Source organism: Haemaphysalis longicornis, unplaced genomic scaffold, assembly GCF_048455015.1.
Source record: "Haemaphysalis longicornis isolate Haplotype H1 unplaced genomic scaffold, Haemaphysalis longicornis Haplotype H1 scaffold_3, whole genome shotgun sequence".
NCBI classification, from domain to species: domain Eukaryota; kingdom Metazoa; phylum Arthropoda; class Arachnida; order Ixodida; family Ixodidae; genus Haemaphysalis; species Haemaphysalis longicornis.
The window spans coordinates 72,138,692-72,162,165 of NW_027526335.1; the positions used below are offsets into that span (position 1 = coordinate 72,138,692).

Below are 23,474 nucleotides of genomic sequence, written 5' to 3' on the forward strand. Positions count from 1 at the left end.
TGTTTAGCATCTTAAAGAACAGTAAGGTGGGGCCATACGCTTCAAACATTTTTCATGTTGGCTTACTGCTCTTCATTCTGTCTACATCTGGCATCAGCTTGCAGCATCAAAGTGGGCAATTGCTGCTTCACCCATTTGTTACGTGTATGGAAAGAAAATGTAAAAAAAAAAGTGAGAAATGGCAGCTCTACTTGTATTCTACATCGCCATTTGTTGTTGGATAACCGCAGAAAGAGCTAAGAAAGCTGTGATCTGTTATAGTTACTTCGGCCTTTGGTGTTCCTCAAATTTAGTGCGTGCCGCACCATTTGATTTTTGCAGTACTTCGAGCTCAAGGGAAGCGCTGAAATGGAGATGGCAGAGTTCCAATGGAAATACACGGGCAATGAAGGAGATAAAGTGCCCGAATTTAAGTAAGTGCACAGTCTGGCCGAGTGCGGTAGGTTGAAAATATCCCAATTTGAGCAGCAAATTTTGACTTAACTGCCTTAAAAAGAGGGCAAACAAACACTAAAAAGCAGTGATGGGCATATTACCAGTAGAGCAGCGGTTCTCAACCGTGTGTGGGTCGGGGATCCCTTCCGGGCTTGCCAAAGTGATGGGGGACCCCACGATGACTATGTTGACCCTTGTCACAATTTCCAAGAACTGGCTGACTTTTGTGCCGATGCGTGTCCTTTCGTCAAACAGTTTGCTCTTGCAGCTAATAGTCGCCCAAACGCATAAAATCTGTCTTTTGTGCGTCTGGCTTTTCCGCAGAGCTCGGCCCCAACCCCTCGGCCCCAATCTGAGAACCACTGCAGTAGAGTGTGTTAGTTACCTAAGCCAAAAAAGTAACCCTGTTTGAGATAGTTTCAAAAACTAGCTTGGCAGTACACGTGAAAAAGTTAGTTGTTACTTTTCCGTTACTCTACAATTGTACAAGGGTAGGCCAGCTTTACCCTCGGCAGAGGCCTAAAAATTGCCAGTTTTTTTCTTGTTTCTTCTCAACACAAGAGGAGGGAAACGTTTCAAGAAATCACCTTACAGGTCAACCTCCTCTGCAGGGAAGATTAGCGACCTCCTTTTCTAAACTGCGAGGGGGACCGTGTTGTGGAAAAGGGAAAGGTGGAGAGGGCTGGAAAACGAAGTCCAAAAAAGTGAAAAGCGCAAACTGTAAGTCGGCCTATAAAAAAGGAAGCACTAATTGTAATGTACTTCCTGTTACAGTTCATGTGAGTAAAAAGGAAACGGTGTAACAGTTACAAGTTCCTCCAACTTACTAAATTACCGGTAACGTGTTATAGTTACGGGCCAACACTGCTAGGCGAAGCAATGGAAGTGTTTGGCTTGTTGGTTCATACTTCAAACAAAAACAGCGCTCAAGACGGGACACAAAGGAGGCTACACACACATAGCACTGTGTGCGTAGCCTCCTCCTTTGTGTCCCGTCTTAAGCGCTGTTTTTGTTTGAACTTCGAGGCGATTGAGACTTAACGCGCCGCAGGCGATGAGCTGCGCCGTAGTGGAGGGCTCCGGATTAATTTTGATCACCTGGGGATCTTTTTTTTTTTTTTGCTTTTTGCCTCCATCAGGAAAGCGGCCGCCGTGGCCGGCAACCGAACCCGCGTCCTTGGGCTCAGCAGCAAAGGCATTAGCCACTGAGCCATGCTGTGAGGGGCTTCTTCCACTACCGGCAGCAGGCTTTCCCACAATGCGCCGAAACGGCTAAGGCCAAATCTACTATTTTGCATCCTGATAACATGACCACGGCCGCTGGATGAAAGGCGCACTGACGTGCGCTCTCATCCAGCGGCCGTGACATGACTGTGCCCAGGTTGTCGTGGCCAACACCCTCTATACGAGAAAACCTAGCTGCGTACTGATATTGTCCCCAGAGTCCCCACTTTTGTGACTGAGTGATGTAAAGAAATTATTATTTTTCTGTACCTATATTTTTAACGATGCATTTGTCAAGCTCCTAGGCATGGAAATAAAGTTTTTTCGACGGTGCTGCGCTGGCACCACTGTACTCGCGAAGCTAGTTTATTATGTACTCGTGCGAATTATGAAGGAACTCGTATCTCAAAACAATTTCTTTGTACTTTTAAAGGTGCCATGAAGACAAATTGCAAGTTTGGCTCATTCAAAAGATTGCCTCGTTAGAATTAATGCTGACACCACTTTTAACGTAATCTTCGCTCAAATAAGCTGTATAATTAGGAAAAAAGGGAATAGCCATGCGACCCACTAGCTCATTTCCCGCAACAGAACCTATGTCATACCAGGCAGCTCTGCGATTGGCGGAGGCCGGAAAAAGTAAACGCAAATTAGGCAGAACTTAAAAACTCACCGAACGAGCTATTTAGCTTAAATTTAGGGCACATTCTTTGCATCAGCAAGAATGGTGGTACAAACAGTGGGAGTACACGTAAGCATAGAAGTACCGATGCGTACTGCTTTTGGTACTGCGCGAAGAATGGTGGTACAAACAGTGGGAGTACACGTAAGCATAGAAGTACCGATGCGTACTGCTCTTGGTACTGCGCGCACTATGCTTCGTTTAGTTGCATAGCACTGCAGGGCTTTAAGGTTGTCTCAGACAACACTGTCCGATTGACGCAAGCGACGGTGTGGTGATGATTAAAGGCCTCCCCTTTGAATCGGGGTGACGGCGTGCGCCATCTAGCCTATCTTAGTAGTTTGAATTTAAATTTAGTCCCTCAACTCGGATTTCTTTTTAATTCTGTCCTGCCGCTACCCCTGGCTGGGGCTTTTTTCCCACCAATATTCTAGCCGCTGCTTAGTAATACCTACTGCTGACCAGTTAATGCTTCCATCAACTGCGAAGCCCAGTGCCTCAGGAAGTAGGACTTTCCCCCCAATTCTATCCGGCTGAATCTTTTGGCATTCTATTGCTATGTGGTCGAGTGTTTCTTTATCCCTGCCACATCCCGCACATGTCTCATCCTGTCACGAATATTTGCTCATGTAAGTTCGAGTTCTCAAGCAGCCAGCCCGCGCCTCAAAGAGCAATGCACTACCTTTATTGTTGTCATAAAAGTTCTTTCCGGATCTCTTTTTTGCTTGCTTTGTAGATTCCCAGCGGTCCCTTCTTTTCCATCCTCTCTTTCCACATGAGCGTCTCTGTTTCCTTCACTTGCTTTTTAACTGCCCCTCATTGTTTATTTGCCGCGGTCAAGTTTTATTTAGTCGCCATCTTTCGCGTCCTCTTCCGCCATTGGGTGTCTTCACTTTTAAGGTACAGGTACCTGTGCACTCTGGCCGCCCAGTTCTTCTCATCTAAATGTCTAAGCCGCTCCTCAAGACGTATCTTACTTTGCGCTTCCCTCGCCTCAAATGAAGCCCAACCCATATCGCCTTGTACTGCCTCATTTGTAGTCTTACTGTGAGCTCCCAGTGCCAATCTGCCGACTGCCTTTTGGTTAACCTCCAGTCCCGACAGACAGGATATCTGGCTGTAGAGGACTAGCTGCTTTTAAAACCGGGCAAAACTCTACTTTTTACAATTATTACATTGGTCAGTTTATGCCTGTAAAGTTTTTTTCGTCATTTTTAGCTTAGGGTCAGCGGTATTCGTCGTTAAAGTTGACCCTACGCCCCGCCCACCGCTCCCTGCCGCATCGCCGGAATAGCGAGAAACTGAGCGGCAGCGACAGGAAGTAGCGTCATAATCGGAAAACGGCCAGCGACGTGCGCTGCCGCTTCGCTGTGTCCCAGTTTTCTGGGCGAAGTTCCGATTTAAGCAGGCGTGTAATCTGCACTTTGTTGATCATCATTGTCTAGAGTTGCTTCCGCGTCGATTTTTAACCGTAATGCTACTGCGCGATTCCCTAAAGCGACTCCTAGATACCAGAGATTTCCTACCCGAGCGCCCGTGGCTACTACATTGCCTTCACGAGTAGTCGCGGGGCAGGCCGTGCCGTCTGGTGCTCTGTGCTTCGTACGCGAAGCGACGGGCTCAAACAAATACGGAGGTACTCCAAGTTCCTGATTTATTAATATAAGGGAATTAGAAAATTTTTGGGACCACAGCGCTCTGGGCATTCGTTTTCCCGATCAACGTTGTTGGCTGTGTCGCCAGCTTAGCTGAATAGCTAGATTTTAAGAAGAAATCAAGCAAGCTGAAAGCATGAAGCGTTTTCTGCGCGCGGAAGCGCTCCGCACACTCGCTGGTCGTGCATGCCCGTACGGCGCACGAAACGGCTCGCACCACACATTCCGCGGCAGCGACCACCCTTCGCTGCCGTCCAGAATCAAGGCCGTCGCTAAAAGCATGGTAAACGTGCAAGAGAGTATGATAGTGTGGTGAAAAATTGTGCTAGGGATTGTCATCCAAGGTGATTTCGAAAGAGGTGATTGAATTTGTATCGCGATGCGGAGCGCCGACCGGTCGCGGAGGCTCGGCGAAGGCAGCAAACGAACCTGCCCGAGCACGAGATGCGGCGAGAGGCCGATGAATGGCGTTACCTGCGCGCAAGAATGTGCACAGCACCGATCGCTAGAATGACTATTAACGTAGGAATGAGGTTCCACATGCGAGAAAGGGGATGATAGCGTGGTGAAAAACTGTGTTAAGGATAGTCATTCGCAATTGCAGAGATAGCGGCGTCCAACTAGCTCCCTTGGTGCTAAGCCTAAAGTTCCCAACACAGCGACGATCCGTGAAGCCTGAGCCGGCTGGAGCTGTTGGGGAAGGCGTTGTAAAGCTCGTCGGGGACCAGCGGGCTGCGCTTAGGTTCCTCTATCTTTTGGGGGGCGATCAACGTTCGGCTCCCTTATTCTAAAACATGCGTATGTGCAGCAATGCCACGTTCCGCTGACCGGCCGACCAGCGACCCGGTACCACCACCACCTCTGCGCGACGCGGCGACCGACGGCGGCCGCGCTGCCTGTGCGCATGCATCGCAGGGCGCTTCACAGAGCTTGTTGTCGCCTGCCCAAATGTAAAAACAAAGTTCCACATTCGATGATGGGGATGATGGTGGGTTGAAAAATTGTGCTAGGAATTGTGACTAGCGCTGGTAGTGAAAGCGGCGAACCAATATCTGCTCAACTTCCCTGCACCCGAGAAACAAGTCGGCCATGAGTCATCGGGGGTGAACCCCTTTCTAAAGCTCGCCGCGAGCGAACCTGTTGCGTTTATACTACCCTCAGGCTCTCCTATTCTAAGGAAAGATGTGTGAGCCCTCCGTTCACCAGAGGACCTTCTAGCCCGTATCTGAACGGGAACAGAATGAGATCTTCACGCCGAGCGGTCCCCGCAGCGCCGGCACCTCCGAATATGACGTCATCTGCCGCCATCCAATCGCGAAAGGCAGCCAGGGCTCTCACCGCCCTCCTATCTCTTTATCAGCCCCTTCTCCTCTAATCTTTATATCCCCCTCCTCCCCCTCCCCACCGCACTGGGTTGTATGCAGGTGAGCCCCCAGTTGGGCTCAATAATATCCCCAGTGCACTTCCTTTTCCTTTTCACCCGAACCACCTAAGAAGGGCTCTCACCGCGCCGGCGGGCAGGGGTCGTTTGTTTTGACGAGAAAAGATGGTTTGGGTGTATTTCCACATAAAATAAACATGTTTTTCGAATTCAGCGTCAAAAAAACCATAATGTAATTCCCCCAACAATTTTTTTTTGAAAAGCTCTTCACCAGCCCTTTAATTAAGCATAATACGGTAATGGTGCCGTGGTGTGGTGGCGCCATCTAGGTTGACTAACAGTAAGCAAGTCTCCGCTCCACACCAAGTTTAGCTGAAAGGCCTGTTCTTATTGTCGTTTCAAGCGTCGTTCAAACAAGTGTGGGAGAGATAGACAAAGAACTTTATTAAAGCTCCTGAGGGACTATCCTGGATGGCCTCTAGGGGTCTTCATCAGGTAGTCGCTGGCCCCACCCGCGCAGGAGGTGAGAGACCTTGGTCTTCCGCCCTCTCGCAGGCCCTCTGGACAGCCATGAGTTGCTTGTGCGGATGGTTGCTCGAGAGCGCGCTCGTCCATTCGTGCTCGGTGCTGTAGTCCGTGGCCGTACGTAACGCAGGACATTGCCACAGCATGTGTTTAAGATTGCAGTAAGCCTCTGAGCAGTTAAACGTATTCGTCTGTAGCATTCGGAAAGCTATGGATTGTGGTCGTGTGAGCTTGGGGTGAGGTAATGGGAGCTGATAGCTGATAGTGGGAAACGATTTCATGAAAAGTGAGTAAAGGGTCTCTGTACTCGCCCAGCCTGTCACTCGGCATAGCGTTGGGACCGGCGCGGCACGTGAAACCTCGCGCACGGTCGTTAGCAAACTCGTTGACGTTGGGGGTTTCTGGGTGTACTGTGCCCCATGTGCGCGCGGAACCATGTAATGCTGTAGAAGGCTTCTTCGCTGCGTGCGGTGAGAATTTTGGCTGCGTCCGTCGCAATCCTCCCCAACAGGAATGCCCTGGCCGCGGAGCGAGAATCCGTATATACGTTAAGCCGTGACAAGTCTTGCATTGCTTGAGCTATCGCCACTTGCTCGGCTATGGCTGCAGTCGGTGCTTTGATGGTCGCCGCGGATAGAACGGTCCCTGCGAAGTCCACCGCTACCGTCGTTGAAAGTCCGGGGGTTGCATGCTGGGCAACGTCTACAAACGCCGTTTTTGTGGTGTTCTTCGCCGCGTGTTGTAGGAGGGCTCGCGCTCTGGCTGCGCATCTTCCCTCATTACGCTGCGGATGCACGTTCCGTGGGATAGGCTCAACATGTATGGTTTCCCGTATATGCGGGGGGAGCTGGACGGTATGTTTCTTCAGGTCTTCCGCTCTATAGCCCAGGGTGCGCAGCATCTGGCGACCCGCCCTCGTTGTGAGAAGACGTTGTGTCTGGGCAGTGCTCTGTGCTTCGATAACTTCATCCAGGGTATTGTGCACCCCGAGAAGTTCCAACCTTTCGGTGCTTGCCGTGATTGGGATACCCAGGACTCTCTTAATGCTCTTGCGCATAAGTGTATTGATCTTTGTTTCCTCCGCTTTGGACCAGTCAAGTGCCGCTGCCACATAGTTTATGTGGCTCATGAGGAAAGCGTGGTATAATCTAAGCAGGTTGCTTTCCGTTAAGCAGGTTGCTTTCCGTTAGGCCTCCACGTCGGTTGGATACACGGATGATGAGTCTAATCATGTTCTGTTTTAGTGGTGAGCTTCTCGATGGTTTTCATATTGCTGCCCAGTGCTTGTATAAGGAGCCCAAGGATACGAATACATTCCACTTTAGGGATGGGTTGGCCATTCTTTGTATGTAAGTTGATGTCCGTGTGCTCCGGCGAGGGCATGTCGCGTCCGCCTTTTCGGGAGGACCGGTAGAGAAGCAGCTCAGATTTGGAGGGTGAGAGGTTTAGTCCCGTTCCTACCAGGAAGCTCTCGGTGACCTCAAGCGCTTAATTCAATATTTTAAAATGATTAATTCGCAATGAATAAAGCATCGTTGGCTTCCGGACAAGCGCTGGGGGCAACAAGCGCTGGGGGCGCACCATGTTTAGTGGCTTCCCCTTTGTAACGGGGTGGCGTTGCACAGCGGCCTTAGTCGCAACTCTACTGTACAATCACCTCGCAAAAAAAATAAATAAAAAATAATGTCAAAATAAAAAGCAAATACTTTTACGAAATTTTTGTGCTAGTCTGACTTCTTTGTTCGCATGTCTTCCCAGATTGTTCTCTGCTCTTTTCCCACCAACATTCTAACCTTCTTTTACTATCCTCTACTGCTGTCCAGTTCACTTCTCCGCTAACCTTAAAGCCAAGGGCCTCCGGAAGCTGGATGGCTCCATCACTGAGGACTGGACGGATACTTTTGCACTCCGTTACAATATGTCGCATGGTTTCTGGCTCATTTCCGCAGCCTGCGCATAGTTCTTCCTGTACCGGCTCACGGATAAGCGTTTTTGTCCGCAAGCAACCCGCTCGGGCTTTAGAAAGCAATGCACTCCCTTTGGTATTATCGAATAATTTCTCCCTTGGGATCTCCTGCTTTCCGATCCTGTAGATATCTAAGGACTTCTTCGCATCCATCCTTTTTCCAGGTCGTTGTTTGTTTCTTTCACTTCATTTTTTATTGCCTTGGTCGTTTCTCCTGCACTTCCAGGTTTCATATACCGTCCTGAGCCTTCTGGTTCTTTTCCTCCATTGTGTGTCCACGCTTTTCATGTAAAGATGCCGTAACACTTTGGCCGCCCATCTCTGATCATCCATATTTCTAAGTCGTTCTTCAAAACATATTTTGCTCTGTGCTTCTCTCACTTCGAAGGATGCCCATCCCATGTCTCCCTGCACTGCCTCATTAGTTGTTTTACTGTGTGCTCCTAATGCCAATCGACCTGCGGCACTCTGATTTACTACTAGCCCTGATTGAATCTCTGATTTGACACACACTACTGCGTTTGAAAAGGTGAGTGCTGGTTCCATTACTCCCTTCATTCCTCTCACTACTTCATATCTGTTGTATCCCCACAGTGCTCTATGCTTCATGATACATGATAAAGGCGTTTCTTCTGCCTTTCATACTTAAAGGGGCACTGACACAAAAATTTTGCATCTTGTTTTTTTTTTTTTGTTGCGATAAGTAGCTAGTGAAACCTCATTTTCTTCAGCGTGCGACGGTTATTTAATTAGACGCATCTTCAATGCGGCCAGTCCCAGTTTCGGTTTCAGCGGGTGCCGCGAAACGATGGATTTTGTGTGAACAAAGCTGACCACGTGACCGTCGGAGGGATATCACAGAGCAGAGCTGCCATAGCACTGTCGATTCCGCATCGCCGGCATTTTCTGCGAATGCCCCCGCACACTGATCTCGTGAGCCGCTTAATTAAAAAGCGACCGTGCACGTGACGCAGGCGCTGCGAGTGCAAATGCTACCGCGGCTAAAGAACGACGCGCGACGCTCGAGACAGTGGGTGGCAAGACGTGCGCTGGGAGCAGCCGGCCGGTCTGCCTGCAGATGTGTTCGGCTTAGCACTGCGGCGGATATTCAATTGCCGCTTTCGTAAGCGGTACAGATGACAATTTTTAATGCAACCCGCCATCGCATCACTAACTCCTTTCTCATACAAGCTGACATGGTTGGGGCAGCGGTTACAAGCTATCACTCAAGCTACCTGCGCTAGCCTGGGCCACTTCGCGGCCGTGGCCGCTGCCTGCACACCGACCGTGCGGCTCGCTCAGTGGGCTTTTCGTGTCTCCGGCGCGTTTTCGCATCCAATGTAAATAAAAAAACTCCCCCCACCTTCCCGAAGGGGATCGTGCGGAAATGCGAATGCATTGGGTGCACCGATGAGTGCGCTGCGGCAAGCAGTAACGGAGAGAGGCGTGCGCTCCACTGCATTTATATACATTTTCCGAGCGCAGCGAGCGGAGAGAGGGTACGCGGAGAGGAGAGAGAGACCCGCGCAACACGCCCGCCCCGCGCGCGAGCTCTCTCTTCTCCCGCCGAGCTCCGCGATGCGAGCGACCTCACACGCCCGAGCGCGCTCCTCCTCTCCCCTTTCCCTCCGCTACTCCCGCCCGAGCTACCACCTGCTGCGGTTGCTAGGCGCGCCACAGCTGTTGCTAGGGGCGAGGAGGAGCGCGGAGAGATAACACCTGCGGGCGCACGCCGACGGAGCACGACAACCCCCGACTAAGAAATGCATTCGCATTTACGACGACGACGACGAAGGCAGAACTACGAGGCGCGCGCTCACGTGCGCTCGCGCTGGAGAAATGCAGGCGCACGCCGACGGAGCACAACCCCTGACTAAGAAATGCATTCGCATTTAAAAGTAATAGAAACAGGGTGCCTGGAATCGCAGTAGAACTTTGGTCGCGGCCAGCTGCGCGATGAGCCGGCGAAATCACGGCGCCTCCACCGCCAACGATCGGGTCGTTCGTTCTCGAGAGCAGAAGCTCCGCCCTCCGGCCCTCCGATTGGAGCGGGGGCCGGGCGAGCGGGCGAAAAACGCCGGCAGTGCGGAAGTGGCAAACAGAAACTCGTGACGTGTTTGGATGTTGTTTATTTACACAATATCCACGGGATGTCGATTGCGCGTGGTCCTCTGGTGGCTGCTTGTTTGGGTTTCGCACACATTAAAATTGATTTTAAATATGTTCTAGGCTGTATTCGCCGCTGATATTTTGCAGATGATGTATATGTGTTCACACCAATCCATCTCCGAAGTTATCTCGCCTTCAGAATTTTGTGTCAGTACCCCTTTAAATGCTCTTCATGAGTTTTTAGATACGCCTGACCTTCGTTTAACCATATGCCCAGATATTTGTATTCCGTTACCCACGGTATTGCTGCTTTTTGAACTAATACCGATTCGTTACGGGCGTTGTCATTGAAAACTAGAACTCCCGACTTTGCTGTGCTAAACCCTAAGCCTAGTTCAGTGGCTTCTTCCCAGCAGATATTGCAGACACTGTTTGCTGTCTGCTAGTAGTACTATGTCATCTGCATATATCAGTCCCGGGATATGTGGTTCCACTTCCTGTCCTTTGCGGCTATAACATAGATTGAAACCTATTTTACTGCCTTCAAGCTTTCTTTCTAGTCTAGTCATGTACAGCATGAACAGCAATGGCGACAGAGGACAACCCTGCTTTAAACCTCTATTTGTGACTACCGGTTCCGTGCACGTTTGGTCCTCCCAGGTAATTTTCACCTCGCTCTCATTGTAAATTCCCTGCAACAGCTGTATAAAGTCCTGGCCTAATCCCTCCCGCTCAAGTATGCTCCATAGAAGTTCTCTATCTACGTTGTCGTAGGCTACCTTTATATCGAGAAATGCTATCCATAGTGGTCGCTCCTGAGCCATTGACACCTCTATGCATTGGGTTAAGACAAATAAATTGTCCTCTAAGCGTCTGTCTCGTCTGGAACCATTTTGTAGTTCTCCCAGTATGCTGTTCCCCTCTATCCACGCCTGTAGTTCCGCTTTTATAGCTTGCATTGCCAGCCTGTATACCACTGAGGTAACTGTAATAGGCCTGTACGAATTTGCATCAGCCCTGTCTCCTTTACCTTCATATATCATCTTCATCCTGCTCTTACGCCAATTGTCCGGTACTTGCTTAGTTTTTATCACTTTTTCGATTGCTCGAATCATTTGTGCCTTGCTTTTTGGACCCAGTAGGTTGACCAGCCGAATGGGAATTTCATCCGTCCCTGTTGCCCTATTAGCTGGAACATTTCTTCGGCTTTTTTCCAGTTTAGATTCTCCAACTTTAGCTCTCTATCTGTACGCACTTCGCTTGCCCCACTCCCTGAATGCTGTAGCCCTCTCTCTGTTCTTCTGAACTTCTCTTGTATCATTGAGCGCATGTGAAAAACCGCTTCTTCCCCTTTTAGTACCTGGCCTTCGCCGTTTATGACATGACGTTGTACTTCTTCGGTCTTTTTCCTTAGTTCCTCGACGTGATTCCAAAACTTTCTCGGCGCGCCTTTATTCTTTCGATATTCGAGACCCATCGCTCACTTTCTCGTTCAAGTTTTTGCTGTACAAGTTTTTGTACTTCCAGCTTCTTAAGGCGGTACCGATTCCACTTCAAAGTTATTTCCTCTGTTTGCATTCCCACTCGCTTGGCCTCCCTGTGCTCTCTCGAGGCTTGCTGTCTTTGTGTTATAGCTTCCTTGATTTCCTTGTTTCACCAGCTTCTAGGTTTCCTTTTTCCTTTCCAGTAGTTGCGTTCTTTCGCGTTCCTTATCTTTCCTTGAATGAAACCAATCAATTCGCTGTATTCCCAATCTTTCGTAGGTTGTCTCTCGATTTTCGCCTCCACGCTTTTGGCATGATCGTTTAATTTCAAGTCATGTACCACCGTTTTCTGCTTTTGACCTCCCATTTTTCCAAAAGTCAATGTTATCCGTTTATGGTCACTTCCTAAGCTGCGGGCAAATATTTCATCTATTTCCATTAGAGTCAACCTTTCATACGCTCCTTCTGAAAGGAGGCTGTAGTCTATACTGGACTGCTTTTCCCCTCGTTCCCAAGTAATTTGTCCCTCACATTTATTCTCTCTGTTTACTACAATGAGATTATGTTATTCACACATATCTAGTAGGAGTTTGCCGTTGCGGTCTGTGTATCCGTCCAGGCCCTCAATGTGGGCATTCATGTCTCCCACTAGAATCACTTCTCCCGATTGTTTTAACTGATCGAGGTCCCGCTAAATGCATCCTACCAGTTTTTCATTCTTTTCTCTAACCTCCTGTCACAAACTCGAGCGTACGACGTCTAAAAGTACCTTATAAAGTTTTCATTTTATTGTACAGCGTCTAATTCTTCTTGCAGACGTTCGATTCATTCAGATCGGTTCCATTCGCCCCGAGACAATATGGAGCTTTCTCGAACGAAGAGACGGTAACACGATCACTCGCCGGCTCGCCGGCGAAAAAACAAAAAAAATAAAACCTCCGCCGCTCCGGTTTCGTCGAAGCTTCCAGTACTTTCGAGGAGGTGCGCGTGGCCTTGCCAGTTCTAAAGAGCGTCGATGATTCTAGAAGGGAGAAGAGTGAGTTATTCGCTGACGGCGGCGGGCGCGTTGTGTGTTGTGCTCTCTCTCTCCGCGCCGGCACGGTTATAAAAAGAGAAGCCCCGCCTAAGCAAACCAGCTACGTTTGGCAGTCGTGATGTGACAACGGCACCTGTCAGTTTGTACATCACACCATCGGCGACCCGCGCCCTGGAGGACTCCAACGTACTCCCGGGCCTCGAATCACCGTGATCGTCTCGGACAGCCTGGCCTACAGCGAAGCCACGCTTCCCAGGTAGCCGAATCGCCTCCGACAGCGGTGCATCGTCCGGCCCGGTCGGTGAATATGCTGAGACTGTCTCTCATATGCATCGAACTGCTCGTTTCTTTTTTAGTTAACTGCTCCGATTCGTAATATTCATTTGTGAACGCTCCTGTTTGTATCATTTTATCGGATTGGACTGTTTCTTGTATTTGAATTCCATCTAAGTTGCCTGTAATTATCGATCCGTTACCTCGTGCTTGTGTTTGTAACTTGCCTGTCTGAATATAAGTCTTTGTGCTGTTTTTTTGTTCAAGGCTCTTGCTCATTCTTGCCGCTCTGGTCGGCGAAAGCCGCACATCAGACGGCCACCCCCTTTGTCACCTGTGCCCTGTGGATTCGGTGGGGTTTGTTGGCTCTCTGTAGTCGACTCCCCATATCTTCTGACAGTGCACCCTAATTTAAGGAAACGGGTGACACCTCCCTGTCATCACCTGACCACAGATAGGCGACTCCCAACAGCGTTTCTCTTCCCGCTATCGTGCCCTTAACCCACATTTGTTCTTCGCAGTTTTCGTTTACTCTGTGCCAATTGGCACCCTGTTGAATAAGCATGGCGACCCCCCCCCCCCCCCTTCTAGTACCTGCCGTTCTGTTACAGCCTTGCCATATATATTCATGCATTGCTGGGGGCTCTTCTAAATCTTAAGTTTCTGTAAAGGCATATACTTCAGTTTTTTTTTTTTTTTTTCTAGTTGACTGCGAACCTCTAACCATTTTTCCTGTGATCTGCCACCGTGCATGTTTATGTAGTTAATCTTAGTCGCCCCACGCTTTTTCTTTGGGTTAATTCTTTTCCGATGCTTGGGATAAGAGTCGGTCACCCGGGGGGACGTCGCTTGCCTCCTCGCTCGCCTGCATTGCTACCTCATGCCCCTTTTTAAGCTTTTGTGCGCCCTGTGTGCTAACTTTGGTACTTTTCTTTGCGCTGTACATTCGACTTCGATCGTAATCGCTTGTCCCTGCCGCATTTTCACTGTGCCTGTTATTTAGCCCAGCTTCCGGGATGCTCTTAGCCCCCCTAAAAACGCTACCGCCCGCGCAGGTAGTCGCCTCCCCACCGGCTCCACTACGCCCTCAGTGAAATGTACTCCGTCCCGAACAAACGCCCTGCCCCGGCCCGCACGGTGCACTTCCCGGTCGAGGTCAACCACTTCAAAAGTCATTGCTTTAGCGAACGTCCAAATTTCCCTGTTGGCTTCTACCACTGCCCTTGCTACGTGGCCTCCTCTACCCTCAACTTCCGGCACCGTGCAGACCGCGGTCTGGACGTCGCCCGAAATCGCCCGGAGTTCATTGACCCCCTTCGCCACCTGCTTCGCTATGCCTCGTCCTCTTCCCTGAAGCACGTCGTTTAAGACCCCCCATTATCACCACTAGGTGCTTCTCTGTCATTGTGTCCCACACCTGCTCTTTCGCCTTCTCCATCGCCACGCTAACCGTCTTTCCAGGGAGCGTGCTAGCCTTAACTCGGTTGTCCTCCCCTACCCTCTTTGTAATCACCTGCTCTGCCCTGCGCATGTTCGAGTCGCCCACAATGGTGACATCGCCGCTTCCTTGGTTCTTCTTGCTGCGCAGGTGTTTTTGCCGCCGAAGCTTTCGTGCTAATTGCCTCCGAGTAGCTCTTGCCCGGCGGCGCCTCTTCCCTTCTTCCACGACAGCGTTAGGCCCCTCTCCGTGACCAGCGCTGTCATGTCCGCCCGCTGCCTCATGCTCGGCGGCCCTTACCTCCCCTTGTCTTCCCGCCTCGGAGCCAGGCACCCTCGGTGCGCTTGCCCCGTGGCGTACAACATTGCTTTCCGGAATGGCATCCCTCGGCACACACACGCTTCCTACCTGGGCTAGCTTCCCTTCCAGCACGTCCCGTTGTTGCCTTTCGGCTTTCAGCTCCTTCACTAACCCGTCCACCTGTACTTTCAGTAGCTCCTTCTCCTGCTCTAGCCGGTCGAGGCGCGACTCCATTACACACATTCTACACATGAAGTCATGCCCTTCCGCATCCTCAGCTGTCTCGAAGTATCCTCGAGTGGATACTCCCGCTTGCACCTCATGCACGCTGCCGCTTTCTTCCGCACGTGCTACGCTAGAAAAGAAAGGACAAACACCGTGCGATGCTTGCCTACAGCATCTTCCTTTGTTGGTGCACTGTCAAAATGGTGCTTAAACACACTGCTAACACTAAACACTACAGCATTACCTCCCTTAAAGAAAAACAAAACAGACTTATCGCATTCGCCGTCTGGGCCGTCGTCGCTGCGCTGGGAACACACGTCCGTCGTCCGCTGCGTCCGTCGTCCAACGCAGGGCACCGCCATCTTGCGTGCGCAACGCCCTTTAAGCTGGTCGATTCACTGGCTTGGGCGTTCGCTCCGCGGCGCATGGGCGCCAGCGGCGGCTCGGTGAATTTTTCGTTGTAGCGCGTTGTACGTTCTTTTCCGTAACATACTTTAACTGGGAAAGTTGTAGCACAGGACCAGTTTAAGCGATCTGGCTTAAATTGGCGGCTTTTGGGCCGCAATTCGCATCGAGGTAGCGTGGTTATGGTGGCTAATTGGCGGTGAGCGCGACCACAGGCGGCGCTGCGAAGCGCGCCTTCGTGACGTCGGCTTAGGAATTTTCGCATTTGTCGCCTGCTTCAGTCGGGCTCGCTCTCCGTGCTGTTTCTTTGCGCTCGGTTGACGTCTGACGATTGTCCGCACCAGATTTGGCAAGTGCGTAACTTTTTATCATAATAGACATAAAATCGCACACACAAGCTCAAGGCGTGAGTTAAAGTGCAGTTTTGGGTACCGCTACGGAAGAAACATTGCCGACGTCCCCCATTCTTTGCGAAGCCAGTCCTGTGCACAGCGCCTAAGAGTCGGAGCTAGGGGTCAGCCTTTGTATTACGAAATCTTTCGAACAAAGGGAACAGTCAGCTGCTAATAACCGACAACAGCGAAATTGCAAGACCAAAACAAATACCAGGCCTTCGGGGCTGTCCGCTTTGGCAGAAGGCATTACGATTCCCGGTAATCATATGTAAGCAAAATAGTCTTTGCAACGTTGCCGAACGCTTGAAAGTATTTTATCACATTAATTTACGTTGTAATGGCATGGAAGTATGCACTATGGCGCGAAAAAAAAAATGTAGGTTGAGTTCCGAATAACCCACTGTGCGTATAGGCGCGTGCTGGTTTTATACAACGAACCAGTATGGAGGTTTATTGAGCAAAATGAGTCACATGTACGGTAAAAATACAGTAACACGGTTTGTTCAGACCGTGCTGGTTTTATACAACGAACCAGTATGGAGGTTTATTGAGCAAAATGAGTCACGTGTACGGTAAAAATACAGTAACACGGTTTGTTCAGACCTGGAGGGATATTTTAGTACATTCCCCACAGTCATGTCTTCCCAGTATCCATATTTGCGTTATAGGAAAACCGGGAAAACTGCATTCAAGAGGAGGAGGAGCAGGAGGAGGACTGGGAGGAGGCGAAAACTCTATTTAGCAGTAAAATCGAGCTGATCAGAGGTTCGGGTCCTCAGTCCAGGACAAATGAGTAAGAGCATTTTTTTTTTCCAATTCATAGATCGCCATCCCGGGCTTGTTCTTTACGCCTGGAAGAGTTGAAAAGAGTTGGAGAGCTCCTTGGAAATGTTCATCGGTTTCTATTCTTGTAATATATGCACATATACTATTTATTCGGTTCGTTAGCGAGTATATCAAGCCTTAAACACCGTGATCGTGCCATAATTTTTTCGGGTTGAGAGTCAGTTCGTTATAACAATGGTTACGATAGAAATTCGGAGCATAAAAGCCACCTTCGAGTACTGGACAACGTTGCCAGGGGCGCGATCGAGGTGGCGTAGCAAGAACCTTCTCATTGTATTTGCATGTGAATATACAACGCACGCTGCGAATATACAATTTCTTGCAAGTACCCATAACGGAAGCCGATTCGTGAAGGGAATGTATGCCATGCATACAGCCTGAAGAAGGCATCCTCACGATCTTTGTGAGCCTCCCTAACATCACCAAACCTACTAATAAGACGTTTGTGACGGTTATTAACTAATTATTATTTAAAAAATGCGTTGGGCACAGAAAAAACATTCATCTGATACAAGTCAACAACAACAACAAAAAATAGAAGACAGCCGCTTTATTTCCTGCTGTGCGATGCGCGTGTACGTAGCACAGACTGTTGAGTCGTCATAAGAGCATCTCAAAAATACTGTAGGGAAGCCAACGCATTTTGAATACATATCTGTGCGCTGAACCTCGCGAAGAGGCTAGAAAGGACGGGTTGAACACGAGATTCTAACCGATACTCTGAAGAAAGTTGTTCTTTCTCTTCTCATGTGTCGCAAACTTGTGGGGGATACAGCTTCAAATCATGCAGATGAGACAGAAGCTTGCAAAAATGACTCAATTACTAAAAATACGCTTTTTAATTCACTAAAGTATGAAAGCGGCCTATCTCGAGCACAGGCACTGCTGCCCCTCACCAGCGGAGGGTAGCAGACGACAGCAGCGCGAGTCCCTAAGCTGACGTCAGAGCCAGGGGGCGCCACTCAAACATCTCACCGCCAATAGCCACCATAGCGTGGTCAGGGTGGGTAAACGATACCGTGTCGAACATATGTTTGCAATACTTCACATTTTTTTTTGTTTGCGTGTATGTATCCGGGATCGCGTTAAGCGGTATTTTGATACTGCAAAAACTGATGTTTGTTAAAACGATCTAACCTTGATACGCTCGGTGCCCATGGACAACAAACAGAAGCGCGTGTCAGTGTAACGTACTTCTGGCTTCATATCCCTGCAGGGTTTAATACAGGTAGTTTTGGGTGGACTTAGTATTTTGCATATTATATAGTTGAGAAACACGTTTATTGGAGCGAACTTGTGCTCCCCTAACAACTCAAAAGAATACAGAGGCGGCGAAGCAGCGGTCAACAAAGTGACTTGCACAAGCGAGTGTCGTCGAATCGAATGCTCCGGCGTCCGCACTGCAGGCTTTTTATCTTTCGGCGCGCGTGGTTCTCGAAACGTCGATTCACATCGAGAACATAGTAGATCCAAGAAGATTATTCTGGGCTGTTCACGTTAGATCGGAATGCTCTCCCTATCACAACAGATAACACATGCGGCACAGAAAGAATGGAACACGCGCTTCCCTTGGCGCAGAGATAACACAGACCGGCGCAGCCGGGCGGTAAAAGCAAAACACAAATAAACAAACCCAATATATGGTTCACGGCATTACCCCCCATCTAAGAGTGCATCGACCCGGTGCTAACATAAGCGACAGTCCGAAAATAAAAATAAAATTCGTTATCGTCCGTAGAAAGGTTTTAAGCGAACCACGTGGACGACTTCAGACCGCGTGCGTTGTCGTGATGTGCCGGAGTCACCATCGGGGATCACTTCGTAGGTAAGTTGGCCAACACGTCGTAGAATCTGGTAGGGTCCGAAATACCGTCGCAGGAGCTTCTCACTGAGTCCGCGTCGTCGGATGGTAGTCCAAACCCACACACGATCCCCTGGTTGGTACTCGGCGTCTCGGCGTCGGAGGTTGTAGCGGCCCGAATCCACCAGCTGCTGGTCCGTTATACGAACTCGAGCGAGCTGGCGGGCCTCCTCCGCACGTTGAAGATATCCGTGGACTTCGGCGTTGAGGTCGTCTTCTACGTGCGGAAGCATGGCGTCGAGCATCGTAGTCGGCCTTCTACCGTAGACAAGCTCGAACGGCGTCAGCTGCGTCGTCTCCTGGATAGCCGTGTTGTACGCAAACGTGACATACGGGAGCACTTCGTCCCAAGTCTTATGTTCAACGTCAACGTACATTGACAGCATATCTGCGATTGTCTTGTTCAGACGTTCTGTTAGTCCGTTCGTTTGGGGGTGGTACGCCGTCGTTCTTCGGTGATCCGTGTTGCTGTAGCGTAATACTCCTTGCATCAGCTCCGCAGTAAATGCCGTTCCGCGGTCTGTGATTAGGACTTCCGGGGCTCCATGTCGCAGCACAACTTGGCTTATAAAGAACTTTGCCACTTCTTGTGCAGTCCCCCTCGGAAGAGCGGCGGTCTCTGCGTAGCGCGTCATGTAGTCTGTCGCTACGACAATCCACTTGTTCTGTGATCGTGACGTAGGGAACGGGCCTAAAAGGTCCATTCCAATCTGTTGAAATGGTCTCGATAGTACGGCGATCGGTTGCAGAAGTCCGGCGGGTCTTGTCGGCGGCGTTTTTCGTCGCTGGCAGTCACGGCAGCTCCGGACGTAGTGGGTGACGTCAGAGGTAAGGCCGGGCCAGTTGTACCTCGCCTTGATTTTTCCAATAGTGCGGGCTGTGCCGAGATGTCCGGAAGACGGGTCGTCGTGGCACGCTTCCAAAATTTCGTCACGAAGGTCCGCGGGGATGACGAGAAGGTAATTCGCTCTTGTTCCGGGGCTGAAATTCTTCACGAGGACGGAGTTTCTCAGGCTGAATGCTGGTGAGCTGCGTTTGAAGGTCCTAGGAACGGCAACGTTGCATCCCTCGAGGTACTCGATTATGACGCGTAAGGCGGGGTCGGCACGCTGCTGGGCGGCTAGGTCGCTCTCCGTCACGATCCCGAAGAACGCGCTGTCTTCATCAGAGTCTTGTGGTGGTGGGTCGACGGGGGCGCGGGACAGGCAGTCGGCGTCGGAGTGTTTCCTGCCGGATTTATAAACGACTGTAATGTCGAACTCCTGCAGGCGCAAGCTCCACCGCCCAAGACGGCCAGAGGGGTCCTTCAAATTGGCGAGCCAACACAGCGCATGGTGGTCTAGCTGTTACAACCTTGAATGGCCTTCCATACACGTATGGGCGAAATTTTGAAATCGCCCATATAATAGCCAGGCACTCTTTCTCAGAGGCAGAATAGTTTTTCTCCTCCTTCGACAGACCACGGCTGGCATAGGCGATTACCCTTTCGCAGCCGCTTTGCTTTTGGACAAGGACGGCACCCAAGCCTATATCACTGGCGTCTGTGTGCATTTCCGTTTCGGCATTTTCGTCGAAATGAGCGAGCACGGGCGGGCTTTGCAGGCGTTTTTGCAGCTCGCAGAATGCTTTTTCTTGGTCGTTTTCCCAGCTGAAAGGGGTGCTATCTTTCGTCAAGCGCGTGAGTGGCTCTGCAATGCGTGCGAAGTTTGCGACGAAGCGCCGGTAGTATGCGCACAGCCCGAGAAATCTTCGCACGCCCTTCTTGTCTTTCGGCTTTGGGAAGTTCGCAATGGCTGAAGTTTTTGCCGGGTCAGGTAGGACTCCCGCGGCGTTGACGATGATTGTAGCGTTTAACCCGCCGACGCAACGCAGGCGATGAGGCGCGCCGTAGTGGAGGGCTCCGGATTAATTTTGACCACCTGGGGATCTTTATCGTGCGCCGAAATCTCGTACACACGGGCGTTTTTGCTTTTCGCCTCCATCAGAAAAGCGGCCGCCGCGGCCGGGAATCGAACCCGCGACCTCGTGCTCAGCAGCGCAACGCCTTAGCCACTGAGCCACCGCGGCGGGTGGCGTTGACGACGTGGCCCAAGAACTTGAGTTCCCCGTATGCGAATCACGCTTCAGCGTCAACCCCGACGTACGAATGGCCTCGAGTACAGACTCCAACCTTGCAAGGTGTTCGTCGAAAGTCCGGGCGAATACCACTACGTCGTCGAGGTATACGAGGCAGGTGCGCCACTTAAGGCCAGCTAGCACAGTGTCCATGACTCTTTGAAACGTCGCTGGAGCTGTGCACAGCCCAAACGGCATCACCTTGAACTCGTATGGCCGGTATTCACTGGCGTGGAATGCATGCAGGCAACCATGCGAGTGCGCCGCCATATCTGTGGCCAAGCGTCTGTTGCTAGGCGACGTTGTGCGCACGGCCCCCAGATATCAGGTACCCCTCTTCTCCTTCATGCAACCGTGTGAGTGTGCCGTCACTCGTTACGTCGGGCTCCGCGGGATGGCGGTACTTGTCCATGTCCGTGGCGCATCAGCCATGTCTGTGGCCGTTTCCAGTGTTGCCAAGCGAAGAAATTGACCGCTAAACTTTTCAACGAATACCATCTATAGGCCCTCTGGGGTTATAAATGCAGTCTTCTCTCTGTCTCTCTCGTCCACTTCAATTTGCCAGTAGCCGGTCTTCAGGTCCATCGATGAGAAGTACTTCGCGTGGCAAAGGTGGTCGAGGGCGTCGTCGATTCGGGGGAGGGGGTACACGTCCTTTTTCGTGATTTTGTTCAGTCGCCGGTAGTCAACACAAAACCTTAATGTGCCGTCTTTTTTCTTTACGAGTACGACGGGCGCAGCCCAGGGGCTTTTCGATGGCTGTATAATGTCGTCGCTGAGCATGTCGTCGACTTGAGTCCGGATGGCTTCCCGTTCGTGTGAAGAGACGCGGTACGGTGACTGTCGGGTAGGTCGGGCTCCATCTTCGGTTATTATTCGGTGCTTCGCTAGAGGGGTCTGACGTAGTTTTGCGCTCGACGAAAAACATTCGCTATAGCGACGCAGCAAAGCCAATAATTTGTTCCGTTGTTCTTGCGGTAGCGCCGGATTCACGTCGAAGGGCTGCGGGAGCTTGAAGGTTTCTACGGGTGTGCGTTCAAAGTCGGCGACCGCGATCACGTCACTTGCTTCTTGCGTTTCTTCGAGGAATGCTGGTACTCCTCGGTGAAATTAGTAACCAAAATGTGGGATTGGTGTTCCTTGAAGCGCGCAATGCCTCTTGCGACCGACACACCACGGTCGAGAAGCACGCTATCGGTGTCTACGATAGCGTAGACGTCAGGAGCAGCATCTTCACAGTAGACTGCGACCATCAAGCTTGCGCGGGGTGGCAGGGTGACATGATCATCGGCAATCCTTACAGCAGCACGTCGTTCGGGGTTCGGTTCCGGCGTCATGGAGTGGTTGGGGGAAAAAGTTATTGACTTGGTCTGCAGATCGATTATTGCACCGTTGTCCATCAAAAAGTCCATTCCAAGAATTACGTCGCGGGAGCAGTTAGGCAGAATGACGAACGCCGCAGGGTACGTTGTGCCGTCTATGGTGACGCGCGATGTGCACGTTCCACTTGGCGTCACGAGGTGGCCTCCTGCTGTGCGTATGTGCGGACCGTCCCATCTGGTCATAACTTTCTTCAGTTTAGACGCAAATGGTCCGCTCATTACCCAAGTCAGCTCCCGTGTCTACGAGGGCGACTACGTCAAAGCCGTCGATGGACACCTTGACGTCAGATGCAGTCTTCCTCGAGTTCCGGGTTCGTCGGGGCGTCGTATCTCTGCTTGTACGTGTTGACGGTCGGGCACTGTGCATCGTCGTTGTCGTCGTCTTCGTAACTGACGTCTCGGTCAGGTCGGGTGCGCGTCGCGCCGTGTAGCTGTCGTCGTGTTCAGGAGTCTCGTCGGGGCTAGGTCGGGTCGTCGGGATGAGGGCATGTTGTGAATCACTGTCTTCGGCGCGTCCTTGCGTCGTTGGAGGGTTTCCAGTTTTTCGCCGTAGAGCAACTTCACCTCCAGAAGTTGCTGCTTTTAGTTTCCCCCGCGTGGGCTGGGGGACCTTCCACGGGCGAAATCAGCATTGCTACGGTGGTTAGGCGACTGGTATGGGTAGGGCGACGGCGATCGGTGTGAGCGGGCTGGTCCTCGGTTGGTGTTGGACAGGTATTCGTCGATCTCAGTAGGGCGCTGGCCGGGTCGGGGGCGTGGGGCGTCGACGGAGAAACCACGCAGTCCGAGTCTCCTGTACGGGCAGCGACGATAGATGTGATCGGCCTCTCCGCAATGGTAGCACAGCGGACGATGATCTGGCGTTCGCCAAACGTCAGTCTTTCTCGGCGTCTGGGTTTGGGCTGTGTACGGCGGTACGGTCGACGGTGGTGACAGTGGACGGCGGTACGGTGGAGCTTCTTGTAGACGGGTTGGAGCAGGGCGGGGTCGACGAACAGCCGCGGAGTAGGTCATCGCCTGTGGCTCGCGGGGTGCCTCGGATGGCATAGAAGTGCCCAAAGCGTGTTGAACCTCTTCGCGGATGACGTCAGTCAGGGAAGCCACTTGAGGTTGCGGCGTCGTCGGAAAAAGCTTCCGAAGCTCTTCCCTGACCACTGCTCGGATGTGTTAGTTTTTGTGGTGTGTGCAGCATGACCACAATGCGAAGGGCACAGAATGCGGCAGCTTCGCGAGGAGCAGAAAGAAACGACGAGCGGCCGTCAAGCTGCCATCTTCTTTATTGAAACGTTATACGCGCGAGCGCGCGGGAGTAAGACAATACGCCCGTACAAACGAAAAAACAAAAGCCACAAAAGCGCAGGACGGTGCGCGCACTCTGCGGTGAGTCACGGGGTCTCTTGAGCAGGCATGCGCGCTGCAGTACACGTGGCACCATCCGGTGGCCGTTTATTACACAACTAACACTCCCCCTTAATGAACTGCCACCGAATTAGGGAGAACGAAGTGCACAGCACACACTTTTCACTCCCAAGCACTCACAATACGCATGCGTCTTCTTTCCATTTAACGGCTTCGTGAAAAGATCCGCGCTGTTCGTTAACGACTCAACGTATTGTAGCTGCAGCCTTCCTTCTTCGATCTTTTCCCTCAGGAAGAAATACTTGAGGTCAATGTGCTTGCTTCGCTCCGAAGTCACTTGGCTTTTAGCGAGAGAAATAGCGCCCTGATTGTCCACCT

At 51.0% G+C, this 23,474-nt stretch overlaps 1 protein-coding gene across 1 annotated transcript in view; it reads left to right on the forward strand.

The window, feature by feature from the left end:
• LOC144174611 (uncharacterized) overlaps positions 1-23,474 on the forward strand; it is an 83,817-nt gene that overhangs the window by 40,169 nt on the left and 20,174 nt on the right. The window contains exon 4 of the mRNA XM_077703388.1: positions 322-413. Coding sequence (XP_077559514.1) covers positions 322-413 — 92 coding nt within the window. The remainder of the gene's footprint in view (positions 1-321; positions 414-23,474) is intronic.